Source organism: Zalophus californianus, chromosome X (assembly GCF_009762305.2).
Source record: "Zalophus californianus isolate mZalCal1 chromosome X, mZalCal1.pri.v2, whole genome shotgun sequence".
In the NCBI taxonomy this organism is placed as follows: domain Eukaryota; kingdom Metazoa; phylum Chordata; class Mammalia; order Carnivora; family Otariidae; genus Zalophus; species Zalophus californianus.
Genome location: NC_045612.1, coordinates 36,193,495 through 36,215,818, shown reverse-complemented (window position 1 = coordinate 36,215,818; position 22,324 = coordinate 36,193,495). Strand labels below are relative to the sequence as shown.

Genomic DNA, 22,324 nt, shown 5'->3' with positions numbered 1-22,324 from the left:
TCGCATAGGTAAGATCAACAAACTAGATTGAGTGAAAGGGAGCCAGAGGCAGAAGTGGAACAAGTTAACAGACTATTAGTGTGACAAGTGCTACGACATAGAGCAATACAACGATATAGATGAGGGACAGCAAGTGCAGTTCAAAGTGGGCAGGGAGTTTTCAAGAAAAAGTAGGGAGTTACCTAGCTGAGGAAGGGGAGAAGGGTATTCCTAACTATGGGAAGAACACATGCAAGGTTGCAAAGGTTTGAAAGAACATGGTATTTCAGGGTGGCTGAGCAGGAGGAGGAGCTTGAGTGTTGATGGAAGTGATGGCCAAGGTCCCTATAGGCCATGCTTAAGGAATCTTTATCCTGCAGGCAATGGGGAACTATTGTTAAAGAATGGGAATAACATCAGATTTGCATTTTTGAAATATCATTTTAGCCACAGAATGTGAGACAGATCAAGAGAGTGGTGTGCAGTATCTTTAGGAATATGGAGAGAGTCACGGATTGTTTTCTATAATACAGATGAAAATTGATACTAAGAGAAAGAAGATAGGTTCTGGAGTTCTCATGTGCCTTAGCAGTATTTATTCCTTCTGATGTTATCATTATGGTTTGGGATTGATATTATTATGGTTGCATTTGATAGACATCTATATATGTATATGTATATATATGTATATATATAATGTCTCCTCAAAGCTTCTTGAAGACTATGTACGGTGTCTCATTCAGTATCTCATATACAGTAAGTGTCTATCATATGCTTACTGAGTGACTGTTATATGCTTTTCTTTCTGACTGGACTAATTGGCTTTATTGGGGAAAGCCAGGGTTACAGTGGATTTCAGAGTTGGCATTGAGGCCCCTCTTCTTGCCAAAGGTGGGCACAACATTGAAAAAGTGCCGGTTGTACTGCATCCACCACTTAGCTGGGCAGGTCTTCTTCTGTTTCTCCTGTTTGGCCACCTTGGGAGTCTGCCCTCTTACTCTCCCAACACGGGCCAGGGAACCATGGACTTCACCTCCAAGCGTGCGGCCGGCTACTTCCAGGGCGATCAGAGCCGGACTGACCCAGAGTAGCCTCATCCTCTAGGGGTGTGCCTGCCAGGATCAAGACTTGATTCTCTGGGGCGATGCCCTCCAGCAAGACTGAACGGCAGCCAATGCAGCCTCTACCGAAAAGATGGAGTCCAGAAAGAGGAAGGAGCCATGGCACACACATCCTCACCACCTGCAGTGTGCCACATCACTGCTCTACTGTTATATACTTTTGACAGGATCTTCAAATACTTATGAATGCTAGAATGCCTGACCGAGAAAGCCTACAAAGCTCAGGACTCAGAAGCACGTGCACCCTCATTCCGGCTGTTGACATAGCCCCATAACTGCAAGGCTAGGTTTGAACATCAGTTCTTTCTATCCATGCTCCACTGGCCAATAGATATAGAACTTAAAGGCTCTCCTTGGGCCCAGTATCTCTGGGTAACAACCAATGCCCCAATAATACCACCCAATATGTGTATAGCACTTTACAATTTATAAGGCACTTTTTCTATCCATTATTTCATTTAATCCTCTTGTGTTTGTTTTATTCATTCATCAAGTCCCAGCTAGAGGCAGGAATGTCTTTATAGAGAAAGCCATTGAGCAGACAGATAAGTATTTAATCAAGTTTGCCACTTAGCCAGAGAGTAGAGACTGGGCCAGGCCCATGTGTGCTCAGGAACTCATGTGGTGCCTGAACAGGGTCCTAAATGAGGATGACAGAGAATAGTGTTTGTAACCATGACCTGTCATTTACAAACTGAACCTGTGGGCAAGTCATTTAACATTTCTGAGTTTCAGCTCTCCCATGGGCACAGTGGAAGTGACACCACAGAACAGCTGTGAAGGTCAAATGATATGATACATATAAAGCCCTCAGAATGGCACGTAGAATGATCAATTCTTCTGGGCCCCTTCTCTCAGCCTAACATTTTTCAACTGGTCCACTAGTTTCCACAAATGTCTGGAGAAAGCTTTAATGTACATATTTCTAGGCCCTGCTCCAGATCTATAGAATTGTGATCTCTGGGGAGAGGGCCCAGATGATTACAATGCACAGTCCAGTGGGGAACCATCTGAATGAGACCATATTATTAGCTCAAACTCGTCCAACTTTTAGATAAAAAGTCAAACTTGATTTAAGAACCTACAGTGGGGCAGGGGGAGCCTGGGTGGCTCAGTTCTTTAAATGACCAGCTGTTGGTTTCAGCTCAGGTCGTGATCTCAGGGTCCTGAGATCTAGCCGGCATTGGACTCTGCACTCAGCACAGAGTCTGCTTAGGACTCTCTGTCCCTCTGCCCGTGCCTTCTATGCTCTCTCTCTCTCAAATAAATAAATAAATCTTAAAAAAAAAAACCCAACAACCTACAATATGCTTGATGCAATGCTATGGGATTTCTCTTGAAAGACATATTTGTATGCATTTCCTCCCAACTCACCTGGGTGGGACTTGGTAAAGATGGTTTGAAAAAGTCATGCAACACAGCGGATGGACACATATGTCCACCCCTAATATGTAACTCTAACTTTGCCAGAGAATTGCCCCGAGAATGTGCAAGAACTGTCCCCGGTTTTCCCTCTGGTTCCTGCTTATATAATAAGTGAAAATAAATCTCACTTATTAAATAACCTGGGTCAGTCTAACCTATAAGAATAACAATAATAATAATGGCAGTTCTTGTTGACATTTATTGAGTTCAGGCCCTGTACTAAGTTTTAGGTACGTCACTTCATTCCATCCTCACAAGAGCCCCATGAAATGGGCACTACAGTACTAACACCTCTATTTAAAACTGGTTTCTGTTTTTAAACAAAGGCTTAGGATACTGTATCATTCCAGAGTAGCCAGGGAAAGACACTAAAAGTGAGGGGAACAAAGAAGACTGTTACTGAGGTTTATAGAAGGAAATTTGAGTGGAGGAAACGGAAGCAAGGAGATAAAGCATGAATCAGATTCTTTGACCTGAGGACCAGAGGCGGGACTGAGAAAGCAGCAAACAGAATGAATTCACCTGACTTTACCGCCATCTCGTGGTGGTCTGATGATCAGACAACCAGTTCACAATTCTGCCTTCACTGTTTCAGTCAGGGAGCCTGCTAGACCCTCTGCAAGGCGCTAAGCAGGGAAATAAGGCCAAGTAAAACAGAGAACCCGCCCTTTGAGGTCTTTTTCTAAGTCCTCTGGAGTCACCAGGCTGGAAGTCTAGGGATCGACTATTGCAGGATAAACACCCTTTTTTTCATGCAGGCTATTTTCAGGAAAGGCAGAAATGTTTATACGCACCATCATTTTTTTTTTCTATTCAAAATGAAAATAGCTTAGCATCCCATGGGAATGTATCGAGTCTCATTACTTGATGTTCTTCACTATTCTTAAAAGAAGATGGTCAATGAGAAAACTGGCACTGAAGTTTAGTCGCTAAAATTATAGGGAGGAGAAATCTAACAGTAGATATGCTTTCTCATCTTCTACCCCTTACACCTTTAGGGCATTGTTTTCATAAAGCACATTTACATGCACTTTGTAATTTCATGGCCAAAACAACCCCTAAAGGTAGATAAAATAATCCTCACTGTAGTCTCCGGGAGCTAGGTTTAAAGAAGTGAAATGCCCGTGAGAAATCTTTAAAAAGCCAAAGTGGTCCAAAACAGAGAGTAAAAGGGTGGTTACCAGGGGCTGGACGGGGGGGGGGGGGGGGAGATAGGACAGATGTTGTTTAAAGGTACAAACTTGCAACAAGTAGGCAATAAGCCTCAGAGGTCTAATGCACAGTATAGTGAATATAGATAGTAACATTGTATTATAATCGTCAAACTTGCTAAGAGACTAGAACTTAATTATTCTAACCTCTACAAAGAAATAATGATGTAATAAGATAGAGGTGCTAAATATCACTACAATGGCAATCATATTACCATATAGAAATCTATCATTATAACATGTTGTATACCTTAAATTTACACAATGTTATAGGTCAAATATATTTCAATAAAAAGCACAAAATTATAAGGGGCTGAAATAACTTGGCTCCATATGGTGACACAGTAAGATGGCAACAGCCACCTTGCAATTTGTTCATTCCACTCAGTGCAACCTTTAGAGAGTGCAAAGTATGTACCAGGCACCAGGGATATGCTGTTGAATTACATTGCTCCCTGACTCACTGTTTCCTGCCTGATCCAGCTTAGTTAGCCCAGCTTCTCCGGGTGGAAACTCCTCTTTGTGTGAAGCAGGAGGGCAACTGAAAAACCTTAAGCAACACCTGAGTCATGAGTTTTCCAGAAGGACAGGCTCCACAGAGCATTCTATCTGTTGCTGCCCAATGAATGAGGTGCTTTTCCCAATCCCCTGGGTCAATCCTTGGCCCTCAATCCCATGGGTGAGTGATACTAAAAGGTTCCTCTCCTTTAGGATGGCTGCCTTAAGTAGACTAGTTTATCCTTCTGGTTTTTTTTTTTTAATTTTTGTTTATTTACTTGAGAAAGAGAGAAAGAGAGAGAGATTGCACATGAGTGGGACGGGGAGGGGCAGAGGAAAATGGAAAAGCAGACTCCTCGCTGAGCAGGGAGTCCTATGACCTTGGGCTAATTCCCAGGACCCTGAGATCATGACCTGAGCTGAAGGCAGACGCTTAACCATCTGAGCCACCCAGGCACCCCTATCCTTCTGTTTTTTTAAGAACACAATAGATAAATATGAAATTTGATCAAAGGCCTCACCACAAAGGTAGGTCACAGCAGGGATCTAGGTAGGTGCCTGGGGCCTCTGGTTGCTCATCAGTCTAATTCAATGTTCTCTCTATTAAAACAGGGAAACCAAGGCTCAGGGTGGGGAAGTGACATGCCCAAGCAAATTTCGGAAAATTAAAACACAGCTGTCCTGATACCCAGGCCAGAACGGTTTCCACCACACTCTGCTGCCCCTCTATGGATATGAGAATGTATTAAGCTGCCTCATTGTGCTCTGGTGAGCACAAGAAAACAGACTGTCCACAAAGAAGGAAACTGATAGAGAGGAAAGGTAACAGGAAATGCCTGGAAACTAAACCCATAAAGTCCAAACCCCGAGTCACCATAAAAGGCTTTGAACTGGCAAGAATGAGAGGAAATGATGAGAGAGCAAAGGAAATGGGGCCTCTGAGAGAGGAAACACAGGGAGCACACACAAGGCCTTTGGGGAGCCCCTGTGGCAGGCCTTTGTCAAGTGGAGCGGGTCTCTCCCTCCTTCCCAGTAGCCAAGCCTGGGGCATCCTCCCTAAGGAGGCTCTTGAGAACTGGGCCGACCACCTACTAACACATGTTACATTTAGTGCAGCCTATTGCGCTAAATGCTGTGTACGCATCTATTACCTCACTTAATCTTCTCAATAACTTATGGGGAAAACTACTTTTACCAATCCCCATTAGTGGAGACACAGTGAGGTTAAATAGCATGCCCCCAAATGCACAACCAGTAAGAGGCAAGGCTCAGATTTGAATGCAGATCTTTCTACTATTAACCTGTGTTTTTGAGCTATATATCATGCTATTTATATCATGCTATAAATAATGGCTCCTTGCTGTCATAGGTCCTTTTTCTGAAAACTACTGAAAAGTACTGGGAACATTTCCATTTCAACAATTGGTATTATTATAATGATGATGATACCAGACAACACCTATTGACTGGTAACTGTATACCAAACCCTGTACTAGGTGTTTTGCATGTGTGATCTCATTTAATCCTTACAACGACCCCAGGAGGTAGCAATAAGCTCCCACATGCTGAAAAACTGGCCCAAGGTCACAGAGCTAAGGATGCTGCTGTGCTAAAGCCCACTCTTACCACTAGGCAATCTTCCCTTGGGTTTCTTCCCTGGCTCCCACTGTTGTTGATGCCAATTAGAGGCTTGATGAAGGACAACAAGAGGAGGAGTGAAATGCATTAATTTAATATTGGACTGAGGATTCATTTGTGTGGGATCAAGTTGTTGAAATCTCTATGTGATGGCCAGAGTTTAATTAACAACCATCAAAACACCTTTCTCAGCTTAAATCTTTCATTTACTTAATCGAATTAAGGTGTGGGAAAGTTTGCACTTAACAGGGCTGTTGCTAAGCGCCTTTGTCTGATTTTCCCCTTCTTACTGAATGAGTGATTCATTCAACAAACAGGTATGGGATTGCCATTGAGCGGCACCTACAATATGCCTGAGAGTCAGGAAGCTAGTCCCAAGTCCCTTGTTGTGGGCCTTGAAAAAGTCACCTGCCCCTACTGGGTCTCACTAACTATAAATAAGCCCACTGATTAATCTGCGAGGTCCCTCATTTTGTAGGTTTCAGTGCAAGCTCCTGACTAGTGCTTAGGGCTTTTTTTTTCCCTGTTTTAAATATTCGATTGTTATTTTCTTATTTATTTTTTATTGAGCTATAATTAACATATAATGTTATATTCATTTCAGGTGTACAACATAATGATTCAATATTTGCACATATTGTGAAATAATCATCACAGTAAGTCTAGTTAACATCCATCACCATACATAGTTACAATATTTTTCTAATGATAACTTTAAAAATCTACTCTTAGCAACTTTCAAACATATAATACAGTATTATTAACTATAGTCACCATGCTGTACATTAGATCCCCAAGACTTACTAATTTTATAATTGGAAATTTGAACCTTTTGACCCTCTTCACCCATTTCACCCACCCCCACCCCCTGCCTCTGGCAATAACCAATTAGTTCTCTGTATCCATGACTTTGGTTGGTGGGTTGGTTGGTTGGTTGGTTTGGTTGGCTTTATAGATCATACAGTATTTGTCTTTATCTGACTTATTTCACAGAGCAGAATGCCCTCAAAGTCCATCCATGTGGTTGCAAATGTCGAGATTTCCTTCTTTTTTTATCCTTGAATAATATTTCATTGTATAAATATTCCACATTTTCTTTATCCATTCATCCATCAATGGATACATAGTTTGCTTCCATATCTTGGTTACTGTAAATAATGCTGCAATCAACAGGGGAGTGAATATATCTTTTGGAGATAGTGTTTTCATTGCCTTCAGATAAATACCAAGAAATGAAATTCCTGGATCATATAGTTTTTAATTTTTTGAAGAACTTCCACACTGTTTTCCACAGTGGCTGTACCAATTTACACTCCCACCAACAATGCACAAGAGTTCCCTTTTTTCCACATCCTCACCAACACTTGTTATTTCTTGTCTTTGTGATAGTAGCCATTCTAACAAGTGTGAGGGTATATCTCATTGTGATTTTGATGTGCATTTCCCTGGTGATTAGTGGTGTTGAGCACCTTTTCATGTACCTGTTGGCCGTCTGTATGTCTTCCTTGAAAAAATGCCTATTTAGATCCTCTGCCCATTTTTTAAATTGGATTGTTTGGGGGGGATTTCTATTGAGTTGTATATGTTCTTTATACACTTTGGAGATTAACCCCTTATCAGATATATGATTTGCATATATTTTTTCCTATTTGGTAGGTTGCCTTTGCATTTTGTTGATGGTTTCCTTTGCTATGCAGAAGCTTTTTAGTTTTACATAGACCCACTTGTTTATTTTTGATTGTGTTGCCTTTGCTTTTCGTGTCAAATCCAAAAAATGATTGGCAAGACCAATGTAAAGGAGCTTACTTCCATACTTCCTATGTTTTCTTCTAGGAGGTTTTTGGTTTCAGGTCTTATGTTTAAGTCTTTAATCCATTTTGAGTAAATTTTTGTGTATGGTGTAAGATAGTGGCCCAGCTTCATTCTTTTGCATAGGATTGTTCAGTTTTCCAAACACCATTTATTGAAGAGAATTTTCCTTATTTTGTTTTAAAGATTTTATTTATTTTTGAGAGAGAGAGAGAGATCGAGCGGAGGAGCAGAGGGAGAGGAAAAAGCAGACTCCTGCTGAGCAGGGAGCCCAATGCGGGGCTCGATCCCAGGACCCTGAGATCATGACCTGAGCTGAAGGCAGATGCTTAACTGACTGAGCCACCCAGGTGCCCCTTGAAGAGAATTCCCTTTTCCCATTGTGTAGTCTCAGTTCCTTTGTCATAAATTAATTGACATATTTGTGTGGGTTTATTTCTGAGCTCTCTAGTCCATTCCGTTAATCTGTGTGTCTGCTTTTATGTCAATACCATACTGTTTTGACTACTATAGACTTGTATTATAGCTTGAAATCAGAAAACATGATACCTCCAGCTTTGTTCTTCTTTCTCAAGACTGTTTTGGCTATTCGGGGGTCTCTTATGGTTTCATACAAGTTAATTTCTTCTTCTTTTTTTTTTTTAAAGATTTTATTTATTTATTTGAGAGAGCAAGAATGAGAGAGAGAGAGAGAGCACATGAGAGGGGGGAGGGTCAGAGGGAGAAGCAGACTCCCTGCTGAGCAGGGAGCCCGATGCGGGACTCGATCCCGGGCCTCCAGGATCATGACCTGAGCCGAAGGCAGTCGCTTAACCAACTGAGCCACCCAGGCGCCCATAATTTCTTCTTTAAATGGCAAAAAAGAAGAAAGGGAGTCAATTCCTTAAACTGCTCAATTGATGACTCTGGCGGGTGAGAGCCAGGTAAGGTATGTTTCCAGGGTGTTAGAACAGGCACTGAGGGAGGATAGGGACAACAGGGCACCTGGAAGATAGACTGGGAGACGTGAGACAAGATCCTAGAAACAGAAAAGGCAGTGGGAGGAAGGTGGTCATGTAACCCAACCAACACGAGTTCACTCCTTAGTAAGTCAGAAACTACACTAGGTTGAGTTGTTGCACAAAGTAAACTTTATTTGGGCGCCTGGGTGGCTCAGTCGTTAAGCGTCTGCCTTCGGCTCAGGTCATGATCCCAGGGTCCTGGGATCGAGTCCCACATCAGGCTCCCTGCTCAGCAGGAAGCCTGCTTCTCCCTCTCTCACTCCCCCTGCTTGTGTTCCTGCTCTCGCTGTCTCTCTCTGTCCAATAAATAAATAAAAATCTTAAAAAAAAAAAAAGTAAACTTTATTTGCAGCAAATAAGGAGGTCACGGGCAATAGCTTCCAAAGCCATGCGTCCCCAAGCAAGGTTGGATGGGTTCCTTTTATTTAGGGTGAGGATGAATATTTAGATAGGGAAGTCTTGTCATTGTATGTAGAGGCAGGCATAAGGTCACAATGTGCCTTAAAGAACCATGCCTATACATACCGTTGTATGTTATATAAATGAGGCTGAGCCTCCAGCTTGGGTGGAGATTTTAGCATTATAATAAAGGTAGTCATCGGTGGTTCTAGAGGTCATTTCATGGTCCATCTGTGCAGACTTGAGTCGGGGCTTAAGTTAAAACTTGTCTGGATAGTCTGGGCAGGCTGCAGGTCTTGTCAGGGCAGTCACTACTGCTTGAGGGGCAGTTTCACTTTCCATTTGCCTGAGTTAAGAGAAGCTGGAAAGAAGAGCTTAAGGAAAAATGTGGGACAAAGGTCAGTGAGTACAAGCAGGTGGGCAGTGAAGGCAAGGTCTTGGGGTCTAGCTGGTGATAGTCAAACTTTTGGGGTGCCAGAGTTTGGGGATTCCTTATACAACTGTGTTTTTGTCTGGAGAGCCTTGTCTTCTCCAATGCCCTCTGATCTTCTATTTTCCCTTTTTTGCCCCACCCAATCTCTTTCTTTCAAGAAGAGAGACTAAAGTAAGGAGGACTGTAAGGAGTAGATATGCTAGAAGACCAGGGAGTGGCCCTAGGAAGATTGTATATGATCTTAGAGCATATGAAACAAAAGCTTTTGTATATCTTTCTCCTATGATCAAGTTTAGCAAGACGATGTAGGTGTCTTTATTAATGCAAGTCAAATCTAGAGGCACTTTAAAATTTCCTACACACGTCCATTCCACTTACAACCTCTTCCAGAATCCCATCAGTTTCAGCTGCCACCTTCTGTATTTATACCCTGATTATACTAAAAGATCAACAGGGGACTTAGGCTGAGGGTGGAAGTGAAGGAGACAAGATGCAATACTAGGTACTTTCCACGATGTTTCAGACATTTGTTTTTGAAAACAATAGAGCTAAAGCATATTTTGAGAAATTCTCAAATGACTCAAGGCATACCCTCACCAGTGGAGAGGGGAAAAAAATCATTGTAGTCACACACAGAACAGTGAATTAGGAGATAAGCTCCATTCACGGTTCTGCCTTTCACTTGCTGTATGGCCTTACACAAATTACTTTACCTATTCCTATCTCCGGGTTTCCTCATTATAAAATGGGCATATTACCATCTGCTGTCCATGCACTTTTGAAAATCAGATTAGATAATATTCATGAGAACATCTTGCAAATGTGATCCATTGATAGGAGGTACAGTCCTTACCTTAGAATTAAGTGCTACTGTGTACTTTTATAAGCTAGCTTGAAAACAGCTATGTCCCATTTAGCTTCTTGAAATTTTCAGTGGGGCTTCTTTGGGTGATAGGCCATTGGGTATGAAGGAATTCCCTAGTAGTTTTGTGGGTCTAAGAGGATTTTGAAAATCACAGTGAAGCTAAAATACATGTATTTGGAAACCAGCTGAAATGAAGTCTCCATTCAAGGGTCCTCTTCATTGTACCTTCATATTCTCAAGGACTTTGCTTTTCTGCATCAATCTGTCTCACTACAGAATCATTATCATCATGACTCAAGTATTTGGCCAATTTAGAAAAAGCCTCTCTTAATCCTACATTCTCCTCCAGCTACTGCTCAGTTTCTCTGCTTTCCCTTGTAGCAAAACTTTTTGAAAGAATTGCTTATACATGCTGCCTTCATTTGCTTCACCTCAAAATTACTCCAGTATCTACAACTGCAAAACTGCTCCTCTAGGTCACCTTTGTCTGGCAGACTCCAGTGGTCACTTCTCTATCCTCATCTAGCAACTTAAATCAGTATTAAACACAATTGCCTGGTTGTGACCCTGAATTCTTATTTTTCTTTTATATGTCTCTCTGGGTATTCTTTCTGAGTCTCCTTAGTAGTCTCTTTCTTCTCTGTAGAGGAGCATAGCAGTTTAAGAACACAGATTCTCAAGCCATGCTTTCCAATATGGTAGCCACTAGTCACATTGTAGCTATTACATTTAAATTAATAAAATTAAATAAATTAAATTTAATTAATTAACAAGATTAAATATTTATTAAATTAAATTAAGCATTCAGTCCCATCAACCTAACATTTCAATTGTTCAACAATGGCATGTGGCTAAAGGCTAACACATTGGATAGCAAGACACAGAACATTTCCATCATTGCAGGAACTTCTATTGGATGGTGCTAGCTAGAACCAGACATCTAGAATTCAAATCCCAGCTCTGCCGATTTATCAGCTGAGTGACCTTAGGCAAGTTACTTAATCTCACAGAAAACAATATCCCTGCCTTCATAGAGTTTATGCTATCCCTATACTGGGAAAATATGGCATGCCTAAAATGTAGCAGGGAGATCTATAAACATTGATAGCTCTCCAAGAGATATTGGTAAGTGAAAAGTGCAAGGTTCAGAATGGTATAGTTATAGATACATAATATGATCTTGGTTGAACAAAATATATACTCATATTTTTATATTTATTAGAAATTCTGGAGAGATACAAAAAAACTTAATGGTCCCTTTGGGGAATGGAGTCGGGGTTAGGAGAAAGACTTTGACTTTGCATTTTATACATTTATGTACTGTTTTATCACATACATAAATTACTTTTGATTAAAAATAATAATCTTAAATTTATATGTATATGATTTGGCATTCAATAATGGTTGTATAACAAACTAACCCCAGGGCATAGTAGCTTAAAACAACATCCATTTTATTATATCTCATGAATCTATTGGTCAAAATTTGGTCAGGGCTCAGCTGAGCGCTATCTCCACTGCAATTGGCTTTAACTAGAGTCATTCAGTGGTATTCAGATGGCTTGAATGGAAGACCTAGGACTGCTTTACTCACACGTCTGGTGCCTTGGAAGGAATGGCTGGAAGTTTGGACTCAGGTGGGCCTCTGTTTCTAAGCATCTCTGGGACTTTCCATTTGGTCCCTCCAGCATAGTAGTCAAATATTTCATATGATGGCTCAGAGATCCAAGAAACCAACATGGAAATTATAAGTTCTTTAGAGGCTCGGCCCAGAATGAGCTTTATGTCACTATGCCACACTCCATTGGTTAAAGCAGTTATAGGCCAACCCAGATTTAGGGGATAAGTGGTAGAGATAAACCCAGGCTTGCTATGGGAAGAGCATCAAAGAATTTGTGGCCATCTTTAATCCAACACAGACATCAAGATTGCTGCCTTAATACAAGTTATATCTTTGATGATTCAGGTTAGGACTCAAAATCATAACAGTGGATGGTTCAGGATAACTTGAATGGAAACTCGGGTAAAGAAGAGCTAAAGACGCGAGTATGACTCCTTCTACTGGAAAATGAAGGAGGCCATTCAGAGTCTCAGAGTAGAATTTCTATTTTACTTACTCTCAGAATCACTTTGGCAGACTAATAATGCCTGCTTCCATTGTCCTCCATATTCCCTTCATCTCTCTCAAGTAAGTCAGGGTAAGAAGCTTTGTTCCTTGGTTAGGGCTCATGTCTTTCTTGACTTTGTGAAACTTCCTATCCAAAATACGGAGTGCATAGTAGAGTATAGAGCCTACAGCAGAATCAAAGTAATGCCACTGATTGATAATCTACCCTCCAGCACATTCTGCTCTATCTTTTAAAGGCCACCATCCACTTTAAGTCAAATGCTGCGCTAGGTACTTTAATATATCTTTTATTATTTCATTGTAACAACACTGGGACAGGTTTTTTAAATGGAAAAGATTTATGTTTTATTATTATAATTATTAAATTTTGTTCTTCAAAATACGCAAGCAGGAGAGTAGAAAAACCACTGGGTAAAGTGTGAAAATTCTCATTTGGAGAAGATTTTTTGGGACAGGTATTATTATTATCCCCCATTTTACAGAGAAGGAAGGTGAGACACAGATGTTAAGTGACTTTACCCCCATAACAAATACATAGGTGGCAGAGCCTGGATAGCAACTGAGATCTTTGACTCAAAAGCCTATAATCTTTCAATCTACCATCTGCCTCTCAAGGAAAAAGAAACAAAAGTCTGTATACTGGATACCAAGGGTACTTTTCTCCTATTTCATTCATCCATCCACACAATATCTAATGTGTGCCGAGGGTGCTTCCACACTACCAGAATCTCCAGAGTATTAAAGAAAGGTCTAAAGAGAAAGGCAGTACTTCTAGCATTGGTATTTCCAAACCTTGGTAGTCACAACATATCATAAAATATATTTTTTAATTCTACTACATGTTTTGCTGCTGCTCCTGGCACCTCTATATTACAAGGGGACAGCTGCTAATACAGTTGGCACTGTCATGTATGTTTGGGCAGCTGACCAGAAGAGGATCAAGGATGGCACAGGTTGTCTCTTCTCTTCAGCATTAGTCATAAAAGTGCTAATACGGAGGCCTGTATTGAAGAATATGGCAGGAAATGTGGCTCATGGATGACAGACACTTAGGCAGTTGGAAGAATTTGAAAGAGTGATTCAAAAAAGGAACTGGGAGGGCTTGACTCGAGCAGGATTCAGCAATCCCTTCATCCCTAAGGATTCACAGAACAACACTATTCAGTGCACTGAGGAGAGGGGAGCCAGAGCCCTTGGGAAGACATATGGTGCAGGAGAGAAAGGTAAATAAAGGAGGAGAATGGAATGGAGAAAGAAACAATAAAAAATATTGCGTGAAAAGAAAGAGAAAAATAATGATCCTGTGGTAAACACGATTGATGGCCATCAACTTGAAACAAAGACAACCGCACACAAAATTGCCCATTTGTGAACTAGCCCCTTGGGTGTGGTGATTAGTGCAGAAAACTGCCAGATGACTATGTACAAGTCATGTCTCCAATTTTTTACTTTGGCATTTTTTTTTTATTAATCAAAATAGCAACTCATTCTATGAGGCCAATGTTACCTTCATACCAAAATCCAACAAACACATCACAAGAAAGAAGTCTATAGATGAATATTCCTAGTGAATATAGATGCAAAAATCCTCAATAAAATGCTAACAAACCAAACCAAGCAAAATATAAAATGGATTATACACCATGGCTAACTATGGTTTATATGCATAGGTTGGTTTAACATACGAAGAGCAATCAATAAAATGCATGTGATCATCTCAGTAGTTGAAGAAAAAGTATTTGACAAAATCCATCACCCTTTCATGATGAATGCACTTAACACATTAGAAATAGATAAAAGGGAACTTTCTCAACCTAATGAAAGCCACATATAAAAAAAACCAAACAAACAAAACCATGGTTAGCATCAATACTTAACGGTGAAAAACTGGATGCTTTACTCCTAAGATCAGGGATAAGGTAAGGATGTTTGCCCTCACCAGTTCTATTCAACATTGTTGTGGAGGTTCTAGCCAGGGCAATGAGATAATGAAAAGAAATAAAAGATATCTAGATTGGAAATGAAGAAGTAAAACTCTCTATTCTCAGATGACATGACCTTGTATATAGAAAATCTTAAGAAATCTACCTAAAAATATCATTAGAATTAATAAAGGAGTTCAGCAAGCTTGCAGGATATGAGGTCAATATAGAAAAATCATTTGTATTTCTATACACTAACAATGAACAATCAAAACATAAAATTAAGAAAACAATTCCATTTATAATATTGTCAAAAACAATACAGGGGCCTAGGTGGCTCAGTCGTTTAAGCATCTGACTCTTGATTTCGGCTCAGGTCATGATCTCATGGGTTGTGGGATCAAGCCCCACATTGGGCTCCGTGCTCAGTGGGGAGTCGGCTTGAAGATTCTCTCCCTCTGCCCCTCCTCCACTCTCTCTCTCGTAAATATATAAATCTTAAAAAAACAATACTTAGGAATATATTTCACAAAAGAAGTGTGAGACTTGTATACTGAAAACTACAAAATATCATTGAAAGAAATTAAAAATGATCTAACTCAGTGGAATGTCATCTTGTGTTCTTGGATTGGAAAACTTAATATTGTGAAAGTAGCAATACTTTCCAAACTTATGTACAAATTCAACACAATCTCTATCAAAATCCCAGTTGGCTTTCATGCAGAAATTGACAAGTTGAACCTAAAATTTACATGGAAATGCAAGAGATCCAGAATAGCTAAACAATCTTCATGACCTTGGGTTTGGCAATATATTCTTAGATATGACACCAAAGGCACAAGAAACAAAAGCAAAATAGACAAAATTGGATTTCATCAAAATGAAATAAGTTCGTGCTTCAAAGGATACCATCAAGAAAGTAAAATATGACCCACAGGATGGGAAAAAACTACATGCAAATCATAGGTCTGAAAAGGGTCTAGTATCCAGAATACATAAAGAATTCTTACAACTCAACAACAATAACAAAAAAGGCAAATAATCCAGTTAAAAATAGATAAAGAATTTGAATAAATATTTCTCCAAGGAAGATATAGGAAGGGTATGTCCACTAAGTAGATGAAAAGAATCTCAACATCATCAGTTATCAGAGAAATGCAAATTAAAATCACATTGAGATACCACTTCATACCTCGGGGATGGCTATCATTTTAAAAAATGAAAAATAACTATTGGTAAAGATGTTGGGAAATTGGAACCTTTACACATTGCTGGTTGAAATGTAAAATGATGCAGTCACTTTGGAAGACAGCCTGGCAGTTCCTCAAAAGGCTTAAACATAGATTCACATTTGACCTAGCAACCCTGCTTCTAGAAATACACCCAAGAGAAATGAAAATACATGTCCATACAAGAGTGTGTACACAAATATTCATAGCAGTATTATTCATAATAGCCTAAAAGTGGAAAAACCCAAGTATGCATCAACTGGTGAGTAGATAAACAAAATATGTTATAGCCATAAAATGGAATATTATTCAGCCATGAAAAGCAGAAGTACTGATGCTACAAATGGATGAACTTTGAAAACAATATGCTAAGTAAAAGAAGCAGACATAAAAACCACATATTATTTGATTCCATTTATGTGAAATTTCTAGAATAGGCAAATCTATATTGACAGTGGTTGCTGGGACCTGGATGCAGAGGGGAATAGGGAGTGACTGCTTATGGGTAAGGGGTTTCTTTTGGAATATTCGGAATTGCATAGTAGTGATGATTGCACAGCTTTGTGAATCTACTGAAAACCACTAATTGTACACTTTAAAAGGGCAGCTTTTATGGTATGTGAATTTATATCAATAAAGCTGTTATTTTAAAAAGGAGAATTATATGTCTCACAGCCAAATAGGAGAGATGTGCTAAATCTTCAATTTTCTGTATCCTGACTGGCTGGACCAGTGGCCTGCTTCCTTTTTCTTCACAACCTTCCCCCAAATATTTACTCATTCCTTCACCTATGGCAGAAGGTGCCAGTCAGCTATGCCCTGAGCCAGTGACACTGGACATTCTAGGGTCCATATTTGTCACATCTTCTATATAGCCCTTCCCTCATGTTATATTTGTATAGTGAACAACTCCTTTCTCTAAACATGAGTCAAGTGAGACTCAAAAAAACAGTCTGAGGCAACAGAGAGAAAGGGAAGTATTGGGGCATAAGCTATAGGGAACAGGTGGCCTCATTGTTCCAAAATCCTCTCCTACAATTGAGAATACTCAAGGAAACCTAGACATTTCCCCTTCTACTCCCTTCCATCATAGTATGTTGGGAAAATATTTTGAAGTCTTTCAGTCGGAGACTAATCTATTCCCAGTTCACACCAGTGAACTTAAGCCATTCTCAGTGAGGATTGGCAACCATAGGAGAGTCCAGAGCTACTTCTGTCACCCATTCTAATATTTGACAGCTCTTGCCATTAACATACCAGTAACCATGTAACAATGCCAGTAACAATTCCCCATATTTAATCTAGGTTCCTAATGTGTGGTGTAAACCAAATGACCTCTTGTTACATCCTTGGTAGAGAGTGAGAAAAGATACTGTCGATTTATAGTTGAAAAACAGTGCCTTGGAAAGAAATAGTAATAGGAACTAGGAGTTTTTTGGAGAATGACCGATCATCAGTCTCTAAGCATTTGAAATCCCCCTGTAGATAGGGTTTCCCCAAACTGGTCACAGGACTCTGGGTAAAAGTGTGTAAAGGATGTAGAGAGACATAATGTAAAAAGAGGAGTTTAAGTCCTTCGTGAGTTAGCAAGGCCAAATGAATCTGGACAAGCGACCACTTCCCACAAGCCAACATAACGACAGAGACTCAGACAAGCACCACTAGCAAGCAGAGTCCCCTCCAAGAGGTAAAGCACTTCGAAAACTAGATTCCCCAAAAAAACATCCCTGCCATCCTGCCCAGGCCACCTTACCTAACCGAAATTGATTGGAGACATTCCCACATGTTTGCATTATCTCCGGGCTATTCCATCCTAAGGGGTATAATGCACAGCCTGAGCTTATCAGCAGCCCTGGAAAGAAAAGCATACACATAGGTAGAAAAAAAAATAACAGGTCTTCTGTCACCTAAAATTTCTCTCTGGATTAGCTTGGCTCAACTTCTGCCTCTTCTGTTCAGAGTTTACCTTTCCCCTTCCCCTTTAAACCCTAAATGTCTATGACACTACCAACTCAACAGGATTTCTTTGCCATGCCATAGGCAGTGAGTTGAGGTAGATAGTAGAGGTAACAACTTAGAAAGAAAGGGCAGTGTTAGGAATTGAGACAGGCCAGTGTACTTTTTACAGCCCAAATGTTTTTGACAATGACTTACAACACTAAGTTGGCCTCCCCAGTCAGACTCCTTTTCTACCTTGGTCTGATTTTCAAAGAATAATAATGTAGAGACTGCTACTCTTTCCTAAAATTCAGCCTTTTCTAAGAGTCAAATAGGTCCCTGTTAGTTGAAGGTAGGTCATGATTTCTCTCACGTGGACTCAGCTGCCAGACTGAGATCTAGAGAAAGCATATACGTTGGATAGGCTTCTCCTGTTGAGGACGGCACCACACTCCCTCTTCCAGAAATACTTTCTTATTCTGAGAAACCATTCCAGTTTTATGATAAGAATTTCTCCTTTATTTGGCTTCCAATACCTTCCACTGTGCCCCTTGTCTTCATGTCCATTTTATTTAGGTTATTTGGTCATTACAAAGTAATTGTGGGACCTTAGTGATAACCTTACTCTTCCAACAAGAGGTACAAATCTGGGTCTGCTTGCTGACACTGCACATAACACAGAACCTCCACAGAGCAGGTGTTTGATCAATGATGAAGGAATGGCATAGTTAGAGGTTCCAGAGCTCCAGGGCTCAGCTGGACAGTGAAAGGCAGACTGCTCCAGGGACTACTGGCCTCACCTACACCTCTCTTTCCCCACTGAGGAAGATTCCAGATACACTCTGAGAAGCTAATAAGCCCAGTTTGTCTTAAGATGAATCCTTTTGGAAGAGATCACAAAGTACTCTAAGCTTGTCTGCAACATGGCAACCAGCTTTTCTCAATATTCAGTGAGTCCAGAGAAAAAGATGAGGGCCTTAAGAAATAGCCAGAAAGGTTTAAATAGGGGTGCCTGGGTGGCTCAGTTGGTTAAGTGTCTGCCTTCAGCTCAGGTCATGATGGTGGGGTCCTGCGATCAAGCCTGCTTCTCTCTCTCCCTCTGCCCCCTCCCCCGCTTGTGCTCTCTTCCTCTCTCTCTCAAATAAATAAATAAAAATCTTTTTTAAAAAAGAAAGGTTTAAATAGGAAAACAGTGATAACTTTCTGACAGTGAGAGAGGGTTTAGAAACTAAAAGAATGACCAATTAAGGCTAGAAATTCCCTTCAGTGGAATGCTTAAAATTAGAAGGCATTCTTATCTGTCTCATAGTCTTAAAGGAAATGAAACTGGTCACTCAAAGACTTTTCTAGGCTCTGGAATTTATCCAGTGGCAATGGAACAACACTCTTATTTGTTTAGGGGTTCCTCTGTTTTGTTTGTTTGTTTGTACCACAGATAAACTGAAATCCTACGAGATGAGGAAGTATGAGCCAGAATATGGAGCCCAGAGTATGCACAATGGGTTAAGGACAAAATTGGAAATGAAATCCTAGCCTTTTCCTGCTTCTAGTATATATATCCTTTGAGGGAAGAGTTACTAAAAAGTGAGCTTTTCCACACAAACTAAGAAGAAAAGAACATAAGTTCATAAAAGAACAGCAGTTCTGCTTTCAAACCTCCACATTCAGAACCCTGGGACTGGCATGAATTCTGATTTCTCAAGCAGGTATCAGTGCTGGCCAAGTGTGTGTCTCAGCATGGCAGGGGGAACCTTCTCCTCTCCTCAGCCCTCTCTCGTTCCTCAAACCTTACCATGTTGAGGAGCTCAGGTCAGGAATCACCTCCTCCAGGAAGCCTTTCTCACTATCCCCAAGGTCACACCCCCAGGCTAAGTTACATATTCCTCCTCTGTGCTCCCACAGCACCCTGTGCTTATTCCTGTGATTAAAATATCCTGTGGTAATATATGCTTCACAACTGATTGAGGTCAGCTTCCCTCACTAAAGTGGGTGTTCCTGGAAGGGAGGAACCCCTGGTACCTGGTACATAATAAGTGCCCAATAAATGCATCTGTTTCAGAGTATACTCTGGGTACTTGACAGACAGCTTCCTTTGCCCATGCTACCCAATGGGGAAGCCTTCTGAAGGGATCTTCATAGCAGGGATGGGAGATCATCCTAGACACCTGATACAGCCATAGAATCTTAGAGAGGGAAAGGCCTCGGGAGATTATCTACTCCAATCCATCCCCATTACAGATGTGGATATGGAGACTCAGAGAGGGAAAGCTATTTACCTATGGTCACATAGCCAGTTACTGGCAACACTTTTCCCACTAATCAGAGCCATCATCAACCCCTTAGAAGCTCTGCTGTTCTAGAGACAGGTATCCAGAAATGACCACCTTTTGATAACATCTCTAGCAAGTATTAGGAATCTTATAGGCATTAGATCCAGAGAGACAGCACAACACACTGGCTTCAGAGAACAATACTGTATTATATATTTGAAAGTTGATCTTAAATGTTCTCACCACACACACAAAAAAAACCAGAATGATGTGAGGTGATGGATGTGTTATCTAACCTTATTATGGTTAACATTTCACGATATATATGTGTATCCAATCATCACATTGTACACCTTAAACTCACACAGTGTTATATGTCAATTATATTTTAATAATAAGGGAAAAAAGAGAGAAAGTGTTCTGTAGTCAGTCTAGATCTAAGTTCAAATTCCAGCTCTGCCACCTGGAGTCTGTGTGACTTTAGGCAAGTCACTTAATCTCTCTGTGCTTCAGTTACCTTGCCTTTAAAATGAGAATAATAGTACTCCATCCTATAGGGTTGTTTCAAGAAATAATGCTTATAGAGTGCCTAGCATATAGAAAGTATTCAACAAAAAATTATTTTTATTAAACAACAGCCTCTCCCTATGCCTCCTCTCTCATTTTCCCCCTATATTCTCCATGCTAATTTCTTCCTCACCTCTTTGTTCTTATAAAAAATACAGCTGAAAAGTCAAATTGTTCAACAGGGCTCGATTCAAATCTTCCTGGTTGGAGTTGTTATCTTGCAATTTTTTGTAGGCACCAAGCCAGAGCCTAGAAATCTTGGCCATGCATGTGTTCTGCCCCAGTGCCTGCGGCCGCACGCTCTACCCAACCAGCCCTCCCGCTCCTCCCATCCCTCATCCTCCCTCCTGCCTTTTAGACAGATGAGCACAGTAGGCTGTACACATGCTTCATGGAGATGTTTGACTTGTAACTGACAGCTGATCCCATCACATTTGCTCATAGCTGGAGAAAGATGTGTCCTGGGAGACTTATTTTAAACATGAAGTCATAGGGTAATTTATCCTCAATTATATTTGTTTCCAACAGTTCTCATCAATTTAGGATTTTGAAGACGACCTTCAAATAGAAATGCAGAAGTCATTTGCCAGTGTCAGGTCTTGCCACCTTCTGAAAGAGTTGGGGCTTATTAATAAATGTAGATTCTTGGGATATTGGATTCATTAACTGTGGCCTAGGAATATGCATTCCCCCTTCTCTAGTCGCTATAGCTAACTCCTGGTTTTATTACCCCTCCAACCACATATGTCCCTTGGTTCAGCTGGGTACTTTCTTATTCTCATCTGCCTCTAGAAAGGGGAACAAAAAGCTCTTTAGAATATGTTACTCTCCTTACTTCCCTACTATACAGTGACCAGTGGGGCTGCCATCTTGTTTCCCTTCCTCAGCTTTTCTTTCCACAAGAATCCCCTAATGCAAAATGTACCAAATGTCCTCCCCAAACATGGTTGCTATGGTTTGAATTCACTTCACTGACCAAGCAGAGGGCTGGGGTTAAACACTTTACTCTGTTTCAGCCCTTGTGGCAGGCAACCTCAACTCCCATACAAACCCTCAGACTCACCTTCTTGGACAGAACTTGGAACCCTCCTTACAGCTACTTCCCAGCTACAGTCAACTTTCCCCTGATGCCAGAATTACTACTTCCCTATATCCCAACAGTTGTATAGCCTCCTCCTAACTGCACATTCTCCATTAGGCAGATGCCAAATCTTTGTCTCTGGGCAGAGAAAGCCCCCTCCCTGGGTGTTAACCAACCCCCTTTGCTTCCTCCACAGCCATTCACAAGTACAAATATTGAGTGTGCAATCATTTTATTACACACCCAATCCAATCCCCAAATATCTGTCCAAATATGGTTATTAGGTAGTTTGAATTTACTACCTGAGCAGAAGTCTAGTATGGGTTAATTTGTTATTTGCTCATTTATTGCTCTTAGAACAACTTCAACTCAAGCACAGTAGAAAATTTATAAGCCTGCCCTCCAGCTATAATCTCAGCTTTCCCTTCTCAGGGAGCTCCCCACTCAACTGTCCCATTCATTTGACCCCATATTCTCTCTCGGAGTTAAAAGACAATTTACTTCGGTGAGAGACATTTAAAATAGATCAGGGGAGACTTCACACAGAGGCTGCATTTGACATGAACTTTGAGAAATAGGCAGATGTTTACAGACAGAGATGGAAAAGAAGGGAATTCTAGAAAAAAGCAACACTATGAATGAAACTGAGCAGAGGTTCTCAAATTTTAGCGTGTACTGGAATCATGCTGGAGAATGATAAAAACAAATCAAAGACAGTAGTTACCTTTCCTATAGGAACAAGGGCATATGATCATGATATGAAGGACACTGTAACTCTATTGGTAATATTCTATTTCTTAAGCTGAGTGG

At 40.5% G+C, this 22,324-nt stretch overlaps 1 protein-coding gene across 2 annotated transcripts in view; it reads right to left on the bottom strand.

Moving 5' to 3' along the window:
- LHFPL1 (LHFPL tetraspan subfamily member 1) overlaps nucleotides 1-22,324 on the bottom strand; it is a 46,714-nt gene that overhangs the window by 10,927 nt on the left and 13,463 nt on the right. Inside the window, exon 3 of one of the 2 annotated variants that reach the window (XM_027608809.1) lies at nucleotides 17,412-17,510. The exons of the other annotated variant lie outside the window; for it this stretch is intronic. Coding sequence (XP_027464610.1) covers nucleotides 17,412-17,510 — 99 coding nt within the window. The remainder of the gene's footprint in view (nucleotides 1-17,411; nucleotides 17,511-22,324) is intronic. 2 annotated transcript variants of the gene reach the window in all.